The sequence below is a fragment of the Octopus sinensis genome, linkage group LG9 (assembly GCF_006345805.1).
Source record: "Octopus sinensis linkage group LG9, ASM634580v1, whole genome shotgun sequence".
Taxonomy (NCBI): Eukaryota; Metazoa; Mollusca; class Cephalopoda; order Octopoda; family Octopodidae; genus Octopus; species Octopus sinensis.
This window is the reverse complement of record NC_043005.1, coordinates 32,675,234-32,695,789: the sequence shown is the minus strand read 5'-3', so window position 1 is coordinate 32,695,789 and position 20,556 is coordinate 32,675,234. Positions and strand designations below refer to the sequence as shown.

The 20,556-nt window shown below is 34.6% G+C and overlaps 1 protein-coding gene across 6 annotated transcripts in view; it reads right to left on the bottom strand.

Annotated features, from left to right (window-relative positions):
* LOC115215371 (myocardin-related transcription factor B) overlaps positions 1-20,556 on the bottom strand; it is a 384,512-nt gene that overhangs the window by 77,741 nt on the left and 286,215 nt on the right. Inside the window, exon 1 of one of the 6 annotated variants that reach the window (XM_029784521.2) lies at positions 10,174-11,181. The exons of the other annotated variants lie outside the window; for them this stretch is intronic. Coding sequence (XP_029640381.1) covers positions 10,174-10,210 — 37 coding nt within the window. The 5' untranslated portion in view covers positions 10,211-11,181. Of the gene's footprint in view, positions 1-10,173; positions 11,182-20,556 lie in introns of those variants that run through there. 6 annotated transcript variants of the gene reach the window in all.

Sequence of the window (20,556 nt, the reverse complement as noted above, 5' to 3'; positions counted from 1 at the left end):
AGAAAGAAGTGTAAAACCAATAACGATATCATCCAACCAAAATATCTCATTATGCAAACATAAACAGAATTACTATTTAGCCTTAAAATACAACATGCATATTCAAAGAACCTTCTTGATTTAATAGTACAGAATGTTCTTCTGGTATTCTTTTATTTGTTTCTGTCATTTGACAGTGGCTGTGCTGGAGCACCGCTCTCTAATCAAAGAAATCGATCCCTGAACTTTTTCACTATAAGCCTGGTACTTATTCTATCAGTCTCTTCATGCTGAACAGCTAAGTTACAAAGAGGCAAACACACCAACATCAGATGTCAAACAACAGGGGGTGGGGGGACACACAAACACAGACACACACATATATAACGGGCTCCTTTCAGTTTTTGTCTACCAAATTCACTCATGAGGTTTTGGTCAGCCAGAGGTTATAGTAGAAGGCACTCTTTAAAGTATAGAGTTGAATTTCATGTAGCTACTTGTTGGCCACTTTTCTCCCCCACCCATTTTGTAAGAGGTATTACTCAAATTTCTAGGCTCTTTTCACAACTGTACCCTGTTTGAAATTTGCATTAGTCTTTGCACGAAAAAAAAGGGGGGGGGCTTGTTTGTAGTTTGTAGAGAAAACGTTAAACTTGCCTGAAAAAAACATGGTCTCCTTGCTGCAGTCCACTCAGCTGACAAAAATGAGTTGTAACTGTAATTCAAAGGGTCAACCATGTCACATTGTGTGTGAGGCTGAATATCTTTGAAAACTACATTTTGGTATGCATGTCTGTGGAGTGCTCAGCCACTTGTGTGTTAATTTTACAAACAGATTGTTCCATTGATCAGATACACAATAAACTTGTCGTCATAACCTACAGAGTGCCATTTTTTAAAAAAGAGTGAGAGAAAAGGAAATGCTCCATATTTGTTTAGCATAAGCAGTGAAAGCTAAGGCGAAATAATTACTATTCCGTCACTCAGTTTATCTGGGGGCTTAACCTCCAAATCTGTGAGACCCACAAATACCGCTGTTAGGACTGGATTAACAACCATAGTGATCCTAACAACTAAAAAGATTTTCCTGCCCCTATATAGGATCTTTTTTCATGTTCTTCCAACCACCTGAAGGTTTATCTTGCTCCAGTCCACTCAGCTAGCCAAAATGAGTTGTAGCTGTAATTCAAAGGGGTCAGCCTTATCATATTCTGTGTGAGGCTGAATCACCCTGAGAACTACGTTAATGGTATGCATGTCTGTGGAGTACTCAGCCACTAGTGAGTTAATCTTATCCTTGTGTGGTAATGAAAAGTGAAAGTGATATCCAATATTTGTTGTGTGTATGTATCAACTTTCCTTTGGATCTATGTATCTATTTTCTTATGATGTGATAAACATTTAAAAACACAAAATGAACACTGTCTCTTTCACTCTTGCTTACTTGTTCTCTGAACCATTCAAAAACACAAAACAAATGCCGTCACCATTCACTGCCTCTTTCACTCTTTTTCTCTCACTTACTTCCTCTGTCCTCCTCCCTCTCTCGTCTTGCCACTCACTTCTTCCTTTGGAGTAAGTGTAATACACATGACAGGTACATACAAAAACAAACAAAACTAAGCGTATTAATATTATTGATGACAACAATAAATGCCTTGATGCAACACCAAACTGTGGCTCTTATGGCTTTTGCTCTTAACTGACTGGAAGTGTTATCATGTACATGTTTTGTCTCGGTATAATATTCTGCTCAATACCACAGATTTGCTTGTTAGTTGCTTGACCATAACCAGTTGAGCATGTCCCTTAGTGGCTGATATGTGCATCTTTGATCTCAAGCAGGAGTAGTGGGGGAGCATCATAGCCATGTGTTGAGTGGAATTCTTTGGAGTTTGAATAATTCAACTCTGAAAACATGGGTGTTTCATTCATCATTCTGAAACAAACCCCATTCAAGGACCTTTTGAGCAGGATGGGTTACTCAACTTGAAAAAAATTTTGATTGGGACCCACCTACAAGGTCATCTCCTGTTTATCTTGAGATGAGATCACCATGTCACACACATATGGTTGTGATGCATGTGCCTGGTATACCTTTATCAAACAATTAGTCATGATGGGTATATTTGGCCTCATATATTTATACCCCAGTGTTACTTTGATGGCATGCATTGTGCTGCTCTCTCTCAATAATAATAATGAGTAAAAAGGTTAGGATATGAAGGAGCCGATGTGTTGTCTATGTTGTACAAATATCAGTTGAATAAAGTTTACAAAGTGGAATATTTTCATGTGCCATGAGGAGGAGAGATGTCTAATTGTGGAGATAATTATACATAGAGATTCACTCTGGCCAAGAGCAACCAATTCCTTAGACACTATTACCATACCAGCTAAAAAAAATAAACTAGTTCAACTATTAAAATGAAAAATAAAGCAATCTATCAGTTGGTGGTGCTATAATAAGAGAATAATCAGTCTATCAGCTGTGACAGAGTTCTATATAGCCTAAACATCTCTACTAAAAACCCAAGTAACTGCAGGATTATTTACCTCTCTTCCTATCTATCTGTAATTTTAATTATCAATTTATTTACAACTTTCTCTGAAAATATTTTCATTAATAAACATATACACACACAAGCTCATACATACACAGAGGCTTACATATATTTGTATACCCTCACAAACAGCCAACTTCATCAAAACATACCAAAGGATTTTATAACAAACTCAAAATGCTAAGAAACTGTGCTTCATTATATTTTTCTTTTATCAGTCACACAACACATTATGCCCTCACTCACACTACATCTCATCACGTCCCCACTTGTACACTGCATCCATTTCACAAAACTATCAGCACAACTTACATCAAGTTGCAATTATTAAAATTCCAGTGAGGAACTGAAAAGAAAATAAACTGTGTTGGTGAAAGTTTAGTGGTAAAATCGTGGAAATAATGGATTCTCCTTCAACTGTGGTGGTCATCAAATGCTTTTAGAAACCAATTTAGCAGTAATTAGTGGGTGTGGAATAATTCTAATTATGTGATACATAGGAGATAACAGCTCAATTAATTACTTAATTACCTTGAAAATTACGATACTATTTATTTATTACTACAGCAAACAGTTTCCTCCAATATAAAAGATATTCAAATCTTTAGTTTGAAGGTAATGAAATTGAAGATAAGGTGACATTCATGCCTTCAACACAAGTTGACCAATAAATATGAAGTGAAATGATTCTAAACAAATTAGACTTACTAGGAAATTGGTTTTATGTAACCATGCTGGTCAATTAATACACTACTTGTACTTATTTATAAACCCTCAATCAGATAAAAGGTAAACTATTCTAAGCCATTAGTTTTTGTGATCAGCCTATTCTGCCAAACTTCAAATAATAATAATAATAATGGTTTCAAATTTTGCTACAAGGGCAGCCATTTTGGGGGTGGAGATGAGTCTATTACATTGACCTTAATGTTCAACTGGTACTTATTTTATCAACCCCAAAAGGACGAAAGGCAAAGTCGACCCTGGCAGAATTTGAACTCAGAACATAGCGACAGGCAAAATACTGCTAAGTATTTCATATGGCATGCTAACAATTCTGCCAGCTTGCCTCCTTAATAATAATGATGATAATAATAATAATGATGATGATGATGATGATAATAATGATGATGATGATGATGATGATGATTTCAAATTTTGCTCCAAAGCCAGCAAGTTTGAGGAAGGGAATGAGTTGACTACATCAACCCCAGTACTGAACTGGTATTTATTTTATCACATGAAAATCAACCTTAGTGGAATTTGAACTCAGAATGTTGTGACAAATGAAATGCTGTTAAGCATTTTGTCCGGCATGCTAATGATTCTGCCAGCCAATAATGGTTTCAAATTTTGGCACAAGACCAGCAATCTAGGAGGGAGAGGGAGCTAGTCAATTACATGAATCCCACTACTTCACTGGAGCTGTATTCTATTGACTCTCAAAGGATGGATGAAAGGCATAGTTGACCTCTACAGTATTTAAACACAGAACATGAAGTACCATAACTAAACAGCACAACACATTTTTTTTTTCTTTGATACTCTAACACATCTACCAATGCATCATAATGATATGTAATGCAAGAAAAAGGCTACGGACATTGGGGGAGGAGAGTGGTTTACTCTGATACATGATTGGTGCTTATTGATTTGGTAATGAAAAGAGTCAATCACAGAAAATGAAGGGATGTCAGTAAACATCTAATGGTGTTTTATCCACTGCTCTAATATTCATATTGTCCTATATATATATATATATATAATTCAATTGGCACCAAGCCACAAATCAGTTGGAGAGAAGCACACACAATAAATGGAAATTGACCAGAGGTCAAAAGTAATTCACAAAGTAATTTAAACTGCATAATTATAGAAAATACCTTGCTGAGAGTGGGAAGTGTGGGAGATACAGGTAAACAACCTTATTTCAAGAAGAATTATTAAAAACATTTTTCTACTTTGCTCTAAATCAATCTTTGGATTTCCCTGATACTTCATTACAAGGACAAAATAGTGTTAGTTCTTCAACATGTGTGTGTGTGGTATGCGCGTGTGTGTGCATGTGTGTGTGAATATGTATGAAAATTCATCAATAGCTTAGGAAATAAAGGGTATAGCTCAGGAACTTAGTGAATATTCCAAGCTGATGCACATATCTCCAGCCTGAATATTTACAGGTTAATCCATCTGCAAAGCACCCGTGGTGCACATTGTGCCCAGAGCAGGGAATCTATCAGTTTTGGAAGTTTCCTCCCAGATATTTAAAATGCATATTTTCTGGCTCTCTAAACTCAAGAGATTACATAGCAAAAAACTTGAGCTTAAAATAATGTACGGTTCAATTTCATAGTTCTTTAAAGTTAGCCAATTTAACAAAATTTACTTTTTTTTGAAAAAAAAATAAAATTGAACATATTTTCTTTAACCTTTGTTTGAACTTATTTAAAAGCATTTTTTATTCTCTTTCAGAGTGCATAGGCCAGCATAATTTGAGAAATCTGAGAAAATACGGAATGCATGAAAAATTTAAGTTTTTGATAGAAATATCCAAATTTTTGCTAAAACCCCTCAAACTTGATAATTTTTTTTTTTAAATGACAAATTTTGACATATTAAGGGCCAACATATTTGATATCCTCGACATTTTATGTAAACTGTGGAAAAAAATCAGTTCAAAGGAGTTAAAAGGCCACACAGAAAGTATAATTCCAATTTGAGTACTCAACATCAAAACCAACCAAAATTGGGTAAAATCGGTAGTTATTGACCCCCAAAATGATTAAACAAGTATAGAAACAGGAAACATAAAATGGATTCAAAACCTCATAAATTTCTTGAAATAATTTATCTTAAATGCACTTTTTTTTAGTATTTAACCTATTTTATGGAGTAAAAATCTGATTAGGAAGGTCAGATTCCAACTTGGAGGATTTTGCCTTGCTAACGCCAAAATTAAAGAAGGGTCAAAACATGAGATAACAAAAAGAAATATTCCAAACAAATCCCTGGATTGAATCTTTACCATAGCCTACTTCCACCCCAAAAAAAGGAAAACATACAATAAACCCCACACTCCTATGATTCACAAAGAAAATCAGAATCATTTGCACTAAATTGTGAAAAGTGATCACTTATTATTCACAACAAATATTGAAACAACAATGCCAAACAATAAATATGCGTAACATAGACCAGTCAGTAATATAGTGATATGGTTCTTGATTGTACTTCTGTCGAAGCAGGCACCTTATGTTTTGAAGAAAAAGCTGTGTGACCAACTTCACCACAAACAGAACAACTTGGGTTGCGATGTTTCGAAGCAGTTGCTGGATGCGACATGATGGACATTCTTCTGGAAATGTCATGGATTGAAAGCTGGCGAGATCTTGCAGATAATCATTTTTTAACTGCAATACACCAAAAAGGCAATTTTGGTTGATATGCCTTGATTTCGTTATTTGAACCAAGACACCCATAAACAAAGAAAAAACAAATAATTTTGGTTCCAGCTGACAGCCCTTAAAATTATGGTTCAAAACGAGCCAACCTCTATCAGGTGATTATTTTAGCCCAAGATAAGAATTTTTTTTTCCTGAATTAGCCAATCTAGGCACAATGGGCTATGGGGAAGTTTGGGCCAAAAGTTCACAACAAAGAGAATTCTGCTAAAAGAACACAAGGACCAAAACATAGTATAAGGGCCATATTCACTACAACTACAACCATAATACAGGGACCACTTACTCTACTGCCACAATCACAATATAGGGACAACTTGTGGTCCTATATATATTGTCTGAAAATAAGACAGGATGGTCACAATGAGAATAATTCCCTATAGGTTACCTTTACCGGTACTAACATGAAGCTAAATAACAAATAGATTTGGAGAGGAGGAAGAGAAAAAGAAAGCAGGAGACAGTCAGACATACAGACAAACAGAGAGGTAGGTAGGTAGACAGAGAGATGGTGAGATAGATACAAAAAGATGGATAAATAGACAGATAGACAGACAGACAGATAGATAGATAGATAGAAAAGTAGACAGACTGAGAGATAGAAAGATAGATAGAACAGAGAGAGATAGAAAAGTAGACAGACGTAGACAGATATAGATAGATAGATAGATAGATAGATAGATAGATAGATAGATAGATAGATAGATAGATAGATAGATAGATAGATAGATAGATAGATAGATAGACAGGCAGGCAGGCAGGCAGGCAGGCAGATCAACAGCTAGACAGGTAGACAGATAGACAGATGGATGGATAGATAGATAGACATAGAAAGACAGACAGACTGATAGGTAGACAGCTAGACGGACAGACAGGCAGGCAGGCAGACATAGGCAGACAGATAGGTAAACAGAAAGATAGATGGATGGACAGATAGGCAGACAGATTATACAGACCCACAGATGGATGGGAAGAAAGATAGACAGACAGACAGAAAAATAGACAGAAAGATAGACAGACAGCTATATAGATAGGTAGGTAGGTAGATATATAGATGAATAAACAGACAGACAGATAGATAGGTAGAAAGACAGGCAGACATGGACAGATAGACAGGCAGATGGTCAAACAGATGGAAAGATGGATAGATAGATTGATAGATGACAAACAGACAGATTGACAGATGGATGGATGAATGGACAGACAAACAGGCAAACAAACATAGATGAACAGACAGAGAGATAATCTCTGCTAGTGTAAACAATAATTATAACTAAGAGATTCATCATAAAATGAACTTTCAATTCAATTTAAATAGTTATTTTTGGAGTAGGGAAACTTGTTTTGCTCCTATTTATCTTTTTATTTTTATTTTACTGGTTGTTATTTAGAAAAAGGAAAACTCATTAAGCTTATCAAGAACCAAACGACTGTAATGCTCCTTTCTTTTACAAACAAAACTGGGATTCTGAGGTGGACCATGTAGAAAGTATTAATGTAATGTTGGGATCAAATTGTTGCGTGAAGAGAGAGAGAGAGTGTGATTGTACACATGTGTGCATGTTCAAGTGTGTTCGTTTCATGCTTCAATGAGTTTGCAGACAGATGGATCTTTTTTTGTTGTCTTCATACAATGAACAATTCCAACTGTCAACTCAGTGATCATTCAGCTCCAAGTCAACACTAATGACCAACAAACCTATGATCAAAGGCATTCCAACTGTGACCACACCATCATTTTAGAAATACATTATCTGGTTTGTCTGTAAGATGGTAAGATGTGGTTTTAAGGAACTATCAAGTGACTACATAGAGCTTCGTTCAAACTTGAAGATGATGTGAGGGGAGAGCAGAAAGTTACCTTTAGCAGTTAACTTTTCTATGATGAGGAAGAACTGTCTCTGATTTGCATATTGCTATGGAAAACAATAATTCTTCTAATACCAGGGATAATCCATCAGAATTTGACAAAATATCTTGTAACATTTAATCATGTCAAGGCAGCAAGCTGGTACCAGGCAAAATGCTTAGTGGCATTTCAACTGTCTGTGCATTCTGAGTTCAAATTCCTGTGAGGTTAACTTTGCCTTTCATCCTTTCAGGGTTGATAAAATAAGTACCAGCTGAATACTGAGGATCGATGTAATTGGCTTAATCCCTCACCAAAACCTGCTGACCTTGTGCCAAAATTTGAAACCAATATCTAGTCATATCCTTGTAGGTTCTTAATTCAAACCCTATCTGGGGCAATTGTTCCAATTCAACCTTTCATGGTTGATAAAATATATAATAACTAGTCTGGGGTTAAAATAATCAGCTGTTCTGTTAAACAGTGACAGTTCAACAACAAACACTAATAAGAAAACACACACATACACCTTCTCTCACACACACACCCATAAAAACCTACATCACTAATTTTACAGAATATAATTGATATTACAAGGCTATGAAACAAGTATTCAAGTGTTTAAAATAAAAACTTTTAAGAAAGTTGCAGTTATTTAACTTGATGATTCATTAATGACGAAATTAAAAAAGATGATATAAAATAAATTGAATTTGTTGGGCTGATAAATTTAATTCTAATTCATAAATACACACAAAACATTTGGCAATTATCCTACTTACTTGCAAGCATGTTTCAACCACCATCTCTCATCTAAATTATGATTATTTATAATCAACTGCTTTAAGTGACCCTAACATTAAAAGATAAACACTCTTCTGGTGGCTGGTAAGGCATGGCAGGGTTGGAGATAATGGTGTTTCTCCAGCAAAACTAATAAATTTTGATGCAGAGTACCCTTGAGGGAAATAAACAACTACTAGTAAGTAGTAGTAGTAGTAGTAGTAGTAGTAGTAGCAGCAGCAGCACTTTCCCCTAAAACATAAGCCTAAGGCTTATTGTTAATTCTTAAAAAAAGACATTACTATAACAAAAGATTGTTGTAAATGGTTTTATATTTATATATATATATATACACACACACACACACACATATACACACACATGTATGTATGTATGTGTATATATACATATATATATATATATATATATATATTATATATCATATATATATCTATACACACACATACACATGTGTATGTGTGTATATATATATATATAATATATATATATATTATATATCATATATATATCTATACACACACATACACATGTGTATGTGTGTATATATATATATATATATATATATATGGATTTATTGGGTAAGTGCAGAATATAGTAGCAGAGATTTTTAGAAGTTATGTGAAAGATATAGCAGCAGAGAAGAAACTTCTGTTGTAGATGTGAATACAACTAGCAATAGTGTGGCTACAACAGTGTATATACAAGTGTGTGCATATGCTTGCACACATCCTTCAGTAAAGGGAGCAGAAATTTAATCCGTTCTACCAGCTGATGAAGGAATACAGACAGCAATAATACACACAGCCTACCCCAACAAAACCTAACAACAGTACTTTCCATGATAGTTGTAGTTGAAGAAACTAGATTCATACAGCATATGTGTTGACAGGACTTTGGTCTGTATTGACTGCCTTGGTCAAGTCCTCTCTCCCATAATGTTTCTTAATACTATCCAATTTGGCACCTCACTACTTTCACTAGAAACAATTTTATTTATTCTTTATATATATGAAAAGATTGTTAAATATACTCGAAAGTAAAATAGTTCTTTCTATTACAGACACAAGGTTTGAAATGTTGCGGGGAGGGGAGCTACCTGATTACATCTACCCCCAATGTTCAACTGATACTTATTTTATCGACCCCGAAAGGATGAAAGGCAAAGCAGAGTTTGGTAGAATTTTAACTTAGAAAAAGTCACAAGAAGGGCTGAAAAGCATTTTGTCCAGTGTGCTAACAATTCTGCCAGCTTGTCACATTAATAAGTAAAATATTATAATTGAAGTCAATTCAATCCACACTAGCTACTACACTATAAAATAATAGTCTTTGTCAAACATTTTTTTTATTATTCTTTGCACTGAACTTTTTGTTTTTGCTTATTTTTTTTCTTTGCTTTTATCTTAGCTTATACTGCCCAATACTCCAAGAGGAGTTTAAAGAACAACTTATTACAAAATGTTAAATGTTTACAAATCACTTGAACAATAGAACAGACAGCCACACAAAAACTTACCCACTCCAGAAGAGGATTTCTGAACAAGGCAAGCCATCACGATACTTTAAAATATATTTATATGTATGTGTATATATATAAATATATATATATAAACATACACAAATCACAGGTAAAAATGTCACCAACAATTGTTTTTAAAACTGGTCAACCAAAATATGTGGCCAGCAGGAAGTTAGAGTGAAACAGCTGATCATAATCACTGAATTCTAACTTAGTAGTGTGTATTGGTCAAGAGTAATGATAACAATAAAAATAATAATGAATAAATACAGTTGAAGTGGCCATTGATCTTTTTGCATTAGTAGTAGAGAAGAGATGAGAGGATATATAGCCAAGCTTTTAATAAACCGGCTGGTGATAGTTGAATCACAGGCTGGTTGGATTACTTGGTTGCTGGTCACTGGTCAGAAAATTCCTCCAGACGATGTTCAGTAGTATTAAAGATTGTAGCAGTTGCTGTGGTAAATTGGTTTTCTGGCCCCAGACACAGTCAATAAAAGTAATTTTCCATCATTGTCATCATCATCATTAGTGTAAATAGGAAGAAAAATTCATTAAACAGAAACCCAGAAGTAAATAAGTTACCCAAGCTTAGAAGGAAGCACAACGTGTAATGCACCTAATGTTTTTGAATAGAAAGTTTAACAAGTTTTAAAATAAATCAATTTAATTTGTGAGGTTTTGAAGTTGAAAGCTTTAGATATAAAATGATTAGCTTTGTTGCAGCTTCTCACTGCTTCACACTAAAGTGTAATGTTGACAATTCCAAACAGCAATATAGGAATCACCCCACTAACTAGGATAATGAGAAAGATAAATTAATAAGATTATGTATGTGTGAGTACAGATGGGTTTGTGTGTATGTGTGTGTGAGAGAGACAGACCCTGGACAGCTATCTGTCTAGCTTCTTCTAGACCACTACAGGAGCCACTACAGAGCTGCTTGCTCTCTGTGTCTGCTCACACTGAGCATTTCAACAGGAATGTATATACTAGCTGGCCTTAATCTAGGTTGATAACACCCCACTCCACAAACCAATCCCATCCCCAATTCTCTCACTTCCTCTCTAACTTCAACCAGCTCTCTCTTTTTCTCTCTCTCTCACTCTTCCTCTCTCTCCCCCTCTCCCCTCACAGAAGCAGCTGTGAGGAGTGTCAAGAGAATAACAAGGAGTGAAGGAACTGCCATCTATTTGTTTCACTATTAGAGGAGGCAGGAAAGCATCATCATCATCATCATCATCATCATTGACAACATCAGCAGCAGCAGGCATCCCCCAACTTTTGATTGGATACATGTGGCAAACATTAATCAGGAGAGATAAAAATAGCAGAGAGGCATGCTTCTGGCCAGCTGCCTAAATCAAATCAAGTTGCAGGGGCCAACACACACACACACACACACACACACACACACACACACAATTTAAAGAGACTAGAGGCTAATAAACTCAATAGACTTAAAGAATATCTGTAAACATTTGACAAAGAGGCGGGTTAACAAAACAGATTAATAATTAACAGAATTTTTTTTTTAATGAGGAGAAAGACGTTCGCAGAGACAGAAAGAGGGGAGAAAGAATGAAGGTTGTGTGTGTATGTATATGTGTGTAGTATGAGAATATGCAGTGTACGCTTGAATGTGTGTGGGTGAGTGAACATATGTATGAGTATTTTCAGTAAAAGATGTGCGTGTGTGTGTAGTGTTATATATATATAGTGTAAGATACATATATACACTGTATATATAGATATATAAGACACACACACACACACACACATATATTATATATATATATATATATACCGGAGTAAACACATAAATGTGAAACAAAGTGGGAAAAAGAGTACTCAAATACCAGTGGTAGAGTAATATGCTTTATTTAAAGCAGCAGAAAATTTGCTAGCAAAAACTGTCCGATGAACGGCAACGGGAAACTCAGAGTAACAGGTTTTGTTGAATTTTCTGCTGCTTTAAATAAAGTATATATATATATATATATATATATATATATAACATAAGGGACATTAGCCATTTGAATGTGGCTTGTCTAAATCTCGTTTAGAGAATTATTATTGCTATATATATATATATATATATATATGTATGTATACTCTTTTACTCATTTCAGTCATTTGACTACAGTACCACCTTTAGACAAACAAATCAACCCCAGGACTTATTCTTCGTAAGTCTAGTACTTATTCTATTAAACCCTTTTGCCAAACTGATAAGTTACGGGGGATGTAAACACACCAGCATTCGGTTGTCAAGCGATGGTGGTGGTGGGGGAACAAACACAAACACACACACACACACATATATATATATATATATATATATCAGGCTTCTTTCAGTTTCTATCTTTCAAATCCACTCACAAGGCTACAGTAGAAGACACTTACCCAAGATGCCATGCAGTGGGACTGAACCCCGAAGGATGTGGTTGGTAAGCAAGGTACTTACCACACAGCCACTCCTAAGATATATATATATATATATATATATATATATATATATATATATATATATAGGTAAACAGTAAAAATAATTACAGACATGGACTATATATATATATATATATATATGTTCAGTTTATTCCTTTCCTTACCTATCATTTATGAGCATTAATGATAATACACATAATCACATATAGGTAAAACACCAGTAATTCATTGGATACAAATACCCTAGACAGTTTTTATAACCTCTAATAGAATTTTATTTTTATATATATATATATATATATATATATATATATATATATAAATAAACTTATTCTGTGTGTGTGTGTGTGTATGTATATATATCTTATATATATATATATATATATATATATATATATATATATATCTTACCGTTTTACCAATATATATATATATATATATAAACTTATTCTCTGTGTGTGTGTATATATACATCGTTAATATATATATATATATATATATATATATATATATATATACTTATTCTCTGTGTGTGTGTGTGTGTATATGTGTAGTGTAAGATATGTATACACACACAGAGAATAAGTTATGTGGAATCTAAAAACAGAAGAAAGCCCAATACATTTCAAAATCCTCCTCCTCCATCCTCCCCATCCGCAAGATTTTTTTTTCCTCTAATTTAACAGTAAACTAAATGAAGTGATTAAGTAGTGGGGAGGAAGGAATCCCCTCAAAGAGTCCTGTAAATGTTAAAATTGAGTGCTTTACTCCAAAACTCCAAAGAAAAAAGTCTTATCTTCTGACTTCTTTCTATCTACTTGCCTTCAGGGGAGGGAGAGATGAGAGAAGGGGTGGTGGCGAAGTAGGATAAATAATAAGTCAGGCAGGCAGGCAGGCAGGCAGGCAGGCAGTCAGACTGACTGAGCAGTGAGCTGCTGCTTGGCTTGTTGAAATGGCTTGAAAGTGTGCGTGTGTGTGCACATGCGTGAATGTATGCAGGAGAATGTGTACGTGTATGTGTATGTGTATAAGAAAGAGAGTGAAGACAAACTGTCTGCTGTCTTGTACATCTCTCTTTTCACCCCAGGATGATTTCACGCACACACACACACAAAAAGTGAGTTACTAGGGTGAGGAGCAGAACATTGACATGAGATAGGGAAATGATGCTGATAATAATAATAATCCTTTCTAATTTTGGCAGAAGCCCAGAAATTTGAGGGTGTGGGGGATAAGTCAATTGCATCAAAAATAACTATTTAAATTGAATTGAAAGTTCATTTTATGATGAATCTCTTAGTTATAATTATTGTTTGTGGACTGATATTTTATTTTATTGACACCACCACCACCACCACCAAAAGGATGAAAGGTGAAACTGACTACAGCAGGATGAGAACTCAGAATCTAACCGGCTAGAAGAAATTCCTCTAAGCATGCTAATGGTTGTGTCAGCTCACCTAAAAGCAACAAAATAACAACAATAATAATAATAATCCTTTCTACTATAGGCGCAAGGCCTGAACTATGTGGGTACGGGGTTAGTTGGTTATACCAACTTCAGTACTCAACTGCTACTTATTTTATTGACCCCAAAAGGATGAAAGGCATGTCCTGCTAACGGTTCTACCAGCTTGCTGCCTTTTTCATCATCATCATCATAACAGCAACCCTTTCTACCTTGGGTACTAGGCCTGAAATTTAGGGGAGAGGGATAGTCAATTATATCGACCCCAGTACTTGACTGGTACTTAATTTATCAACCCTGAAAGGATGAAAGACAAAGTCAACCTCAGTGACATTTGAACTCAGAACATATAATAATAATAATAAAACTCATAATAATAATAGCAACAACTCCAGAAAAAAATGTAATTAGGGACAGCTAGGAGACTGAGGAAAATTCTTGCTATCTAACATTACCTGTTGTAGCCTGATGTTAAGAATTCTTTTCCAACAGTTTAATTGTTATGCATATATGAAATATCAAGCAAGTAGAACTGACATGTGCAAATGAATCGTTAGGTATCACGAAAATACACAGGGACATTTTCCAAGGAGACTCACTCTCTCCATTACTCTTTGTCATTACACAAATCCCCGTGACAAATATACTGAGAAAATTCAGACTTGCCTATGAGTTTACCAAAATCAAGATAAGAATAAATCACTTATGGAGGTCATCCATAGGTGATGACCTCAAGTTGTATACAAAAAAATGAAACAAACTTGGACTTTTCAATCCAAACACTGAGTAAAGATACTGGAATACAGTTTGAGGTAAATAAATGCACAGTACTAATTATGAAGAGAGGCCAGAAGGTAAACTCTGATGGCATAACATTGCCACAAGACAACATCATTTGATTTCTGTGGAATAATGAGTGGTACATATATTTAAGAGTGCTGCAAAACAACAGGATAACAGAAGAAGAAATGAGAGAGAAAGTACAAGAGAATTAAGAGGGCACTCAAAATTAAATGGTGGGAGCACCATTAACCCTTTTGTTACCAATCCAGCTGAATCCGGCTCTGGCTCTGTAGTACAAATGTCTTGTTTTCATAAGTTTTGAATTAAAATCTTCCACCAAACCTTAGTTACAATTTATGTTCCTAACACTAACTGAATGATAAATAAGTTATTTTACTAAATTCTTCGTTATATTCAAAGTAATTGAAAGAAACACAGAGCATCTCAAATTAAATATGGTAATGAAAGGGTTGAAACCATAAATACATGGGCTATACTCATAGAGAGATACTCTGCTCCCATTCTAAAACAAAGGTTCAGCTACAGAACTAAGAACTGCTCACAATGCACTCCACCCTAAAAGCAATAAAGAACACAAACCAGAGTATCTGACAGAAAAAGAGAGTTACAAGATCTTGCAGGATTTCCTCATTAAAAAAATAACCACACTATTGAAGCCAGAAGGCCAGATATGATCATAGAAGACAATGAAAACTCATAGATTTTGTAATTTCCTATGATAGCAGAGTTGATAGCAAAGAAATAGAAAAAAACTGAGAAATATCCAGATCTAGCCAGAGAACTGAGGAGACTGTAGAAGATCAAGACAATATTTATTGCAGTAGGAATTAGTGCACTTGACACAACAATCAAACTGCTACCTACAAGACTGAAAGAAAACTAGAATTGAAACTTGCTGTAAGAGTCCTAAGAAAGATTCTCGAGATTTGAAGAGACTTGTCAACAAATCTCATGATAAAATACCTGCTAACTAAATTAGCATGCACTAGCAAATAAAAACAAAAACAATAATAATAGCTTTCAATTTTGACACAAGGCCAGCAATTTTGGGGTGAGGGGCAAGTGAATTACATCAACCTTAGTGTTCAACTGGTACCCTAAAAGGATGAAAGTTGACAGTGGCTGGAACTAGACTCACAAAATCAAAAGCTGCAAGAAATACTACAAGAGAATTTTCTGACCCAAACTTTTCTGCCAATCCATCATCCTTATAATTTCCACAAGATCAGAAGAGGGAAGAGGGTGGCATTGATTAAAAGACCAGAACTTGCTAGAGGATTGAAAAGCAAAATTAACCGTAGCAAGATATGATCTCAAAACTTAAAGTACTGTGAGGTACTTTGATAGTCTAATGATTCTACAATTTAATAATAATAATAATAATAATAATAATAACAACAACAATAATGGGTCATTGTACTGTTAGATTTATCATCAAACAATTCAACTCCAGTACTTATTTCAATTCTGGCACTTATTCCACTGGTCTCTTTTACTGAACCATTAAGTTAAGGGAATGTAAACAAACTAACATCAATTATTAAGCATCAAGGGGGACAAACAAAACACATGAATATATATATATATATCTATATATATCCGTTCGACACATGTCAGCATGGAAAGCAGATATAAACAACGATGATGATGATGATATAGGGAAAAAAACAATTAGTTTTAAATCTCTGAGCGAGAAGTAAGTAGTAACAGTACTACAGAGTAAAATCTATTTGCCAACATAAAATGACAGTCCTGATTAAGATATTGTTAGTACGTTTTTTAGCTCCAAGAAAACACTTTTCCAAACGGCTCTCAGCACACAATTGCATCCTTATACCTCGAACAAGGGAAGTAATGTTCTGACTCAGCCTTAAACAATACCTGCAGACCAATGCTTTCTGGGTTATTTCCCTTCATCGACACAGGATAACCATTGGCTAGAAATAGCAACTCTAAGCCTTGCTCGAGTATATACTTTTAAAGTGACACACAGTTACTAATCACATAAGGAGAAAAACAATTAGTTTTAAATCACTGAGAAAGAAATCAGTGGAAACAGTACCACAGAGTAAAGTCTATTTGCCAAATTAAAGTGACAGTTCTGATTAGGATGGTGTTACTAGCAATTTTAGCCCCAGGAAAATGTGTCTTTATACCTCAAGTAAAGGAGCTAATGTCTCTACTCAGCCTTAAACAGTACCCACACACCAATGGTTTCTGGGTTATTTCTCTTCATCGGCACAGGATAAGGCTGAGTGGGAATATTACCTCCCTTGTTCGAGGTATAAGGATGCAGTTGTGTCCCGATAGCCAGCTGGAAAAGATGTTTTCCTGGGGCTGAAAAAAGGTAGTAACACTATCCTAATCAGGACTGCCACTTTACCCTCTCTCTTTCTATATATATATATATATATATATAACGGGAAGCTTTATGAAAATAGACAAAAGACGAAGGCAGGTGGGAAACAAACAAAAACACACACACACACACACACACATGTTCTTTTACCTGTTTCAGTCATTTCACCGTGGCCATGCTGGTGCACCACCTTAAGGAGATTTAGTTGAACAATTTGACCCCAGGACTTATTTTTTGTAAGCCTAGTATTTATTCTATTGGTCTCTTTTGCTGAGCTGCTAAGTTATGGGGACGTAAACACATCAACATCAGTTATCAAGTAATGGTGGTGGTGGAGGGGACAAACAGAGACACAAGCATACAAATATATACATGTGTGTGTGTGTGTATATACATATATATATATATATATATATATATATATATATACATATACATATATATATATGTTAGTTAGTTAGTTAATTTTTTGGCTCAAAAAGCAAGGCCATGTAGGGGGACATGGAGTTATGTACAGGGTGGTGTTCATGTAAAGAGTTCAGGCCACTTGTGGTCAAGGGAGACTTTGAACCGAGCGGTCGTCGGCATCTTCACCATCTCGTCTAGCTGCTTATTCCACGGATCTGCAACCCAGACGGAAAAAGCCCCTCTCCTTCGATTGAGATGAAATCGTCGCAGATAGAGCTTTTCGGAATGACCCCGCAGCCGACGCTCTGGAGCAGGAGGGAAGAACAGCTCTTTCGAGAGGTTACACTTTCCGCTTATGATGTTGTGAGCAAGAATGAGATCACCACGGCGTCGTCGTTTTTCTAGAGAATAACGGTCAAGCGTCTTCAGCCTTTCTTCATAAGACAGCCCTGTTTATGTATTTAACTCGTTTGTGTACTTAAACTTCCTTGTTTCGTATTTCACGTTGTTTACAGTTGGTGACATCCTGTACCCATATATACATGTATATATAAATGAATATATATATAGATTTTTATAATAGGATGAGTATTTATTGAATTCATTTATTTTGTTTATTTTGTTCATTGCATACTTAAGACCGTTAATTGAAAGAACCAATGAAATAAATCCATTTTTAAAGGTGTATCCTTTAACTAGTTTTGATCATATTGTTATTTCAGTTCTATTTTAACAAAACTGTCAGATGAATGGGAACATGAAACTCTGAGTGACAGCTTTTGTTATATTTTCTGCTGCTTTTAAATAAAGTATATATATATATATATATATATATATACACACACACATATGAACATATATATATACATACAAATAAATATATATTTAAAGAATAAGGAAAAAATGGAGAAGCAATTAATAAAATTACTTTTTTAATCATAAAATATGACAACATCTCTGACAGCTGTTTCGATTCAGAAATCTTTTATGAAATTAAAATAATTATAAGATGAATGTTTTCAGAAGTAGTAAGGTTTGTATAGAGATGATGCATTATTCATCGTAAAAACCGTCTCTAATAGACGCATGGAACTAATTAAGAAACAATTATATAAATATTTTAAAAGGTTTGGATTTCCCATCACCATTGAAAGAGGGTATAATTCTATAAACTTCTTAGATGCAAATGTTAATTTAGTAACAGAACTCCATGAACCTATTAAAAAACCTCACTCCAATATTAAGTACATACACTCCCAAAGTAATCACCCAACATCAATAAAAAATGCTTTAATTAAAACTATCAACAGTAGACTATCATACCTGTCACTGAATGAGGATATATTTAACAAGCATAAGGACCAATACAACATAGCCTTGGCAAATGCAGGTTATAAGGATAAAATAAAATATACACATAAATATATAAATATATATATATATATATATATATATATATATATACTCAACTAATAAGGGTGAGAAAATTGGATACTAATTTAATAGTACATCCATTTAACACCAAGTGGCTTAGTGCATAAAAAACCCGGATTACAATAAACGTGTGTTTATCGTTATGGTGAAATCTAGCGTGCGGTCGAGTAAATTGTATTCTGGACGGGTTCGGCTGAAGAGCTACAGATATATGTTATGTGAGTAAAATTACATAATTTATTAATAGCGAAACAATTGTCCTGAACTAATCTGCATTTTTGTTATGTTTATTTGCCCTGTTCGTTTGCGGTAGTAGTCGTGCTAACTTTCATCGGAAACAATTCTTTTGTGGCTGAAACCTAGCAGATCTATTTTTAGTGTGAGAGTAGACCACATGGTGGTTACTTTCTTATATATATATATATATATATATATATATATAATATATATATATATATATATTACATACACACACACACGTATATTCTTTTAGTCTTTTATTTGTTTTAGTAATTTGACTGTGGCCATGCTGGAGCACCGCCTTTCGTAGAGCAAATCGATCCCAAAACTTATTCTTTGTAAGTCTAGTACTTATTCTATTGGTCTCTTTTGCTGAACTGTAAACACACAAGTATCGGTTGTGAAGTGATGCTAGGGGACAAACACAAACACACACACACACACATATATATATATATATATATAAGACGGTCTCCTTTCAGTTTCTGTCTACCAAATCCACTCACAAGGCTTTGGTTAGCCCGAGGCTATAGTAGAAGACACTTGCACAAGTTTCCATGCAGTGGGACTGAACCCGGAACCATGTGGTGGGTAAAGAAGCTACTTACCACATATATATATGATATGTATATATATATGTGTGTGTGTGTATACACATACATACACACACACATATATATATATATATACATATATATATATATATATATATACATACATATACATAATACACAATTATTCGGTTGCCATAGTAAGACTGAGTTTCAGATGTCGGTGGAAACCTGCTTCGGCATCTCTTCAGTTATGGAGGCAATCAAAATATGCTATGAAAATGACAGTTAAACAAAGGGAAATTACTATGTAATTGACCGTTATTAAGACAAAAGAGCTATTAGAATGACCATTAAATAAGGGGGAAAAAACCAAAGGGGAGGAAGTAAAAAGTCAAGAAACGTTGTGAAGATGTTTGGTGATTGTATGGGGCTGTTACTTTTGGTTAGGGCATTAAAGATTCTTGAAACATTGTTGCTTGTTTCTTCTAAAAAAAGGAAAACTGATTGAACTTTTTCAAATTTGTCATGAGGCCAATAAAATGAAGGAAAGTTGTTCAGCCCACAATATATACAACTTCCACTGGAATCGGACATCATAATTAACCTAAAACTTTTTACACTCAAAAACTTTCATATTAGGATAAGCACAATGTACTCTTCCATAG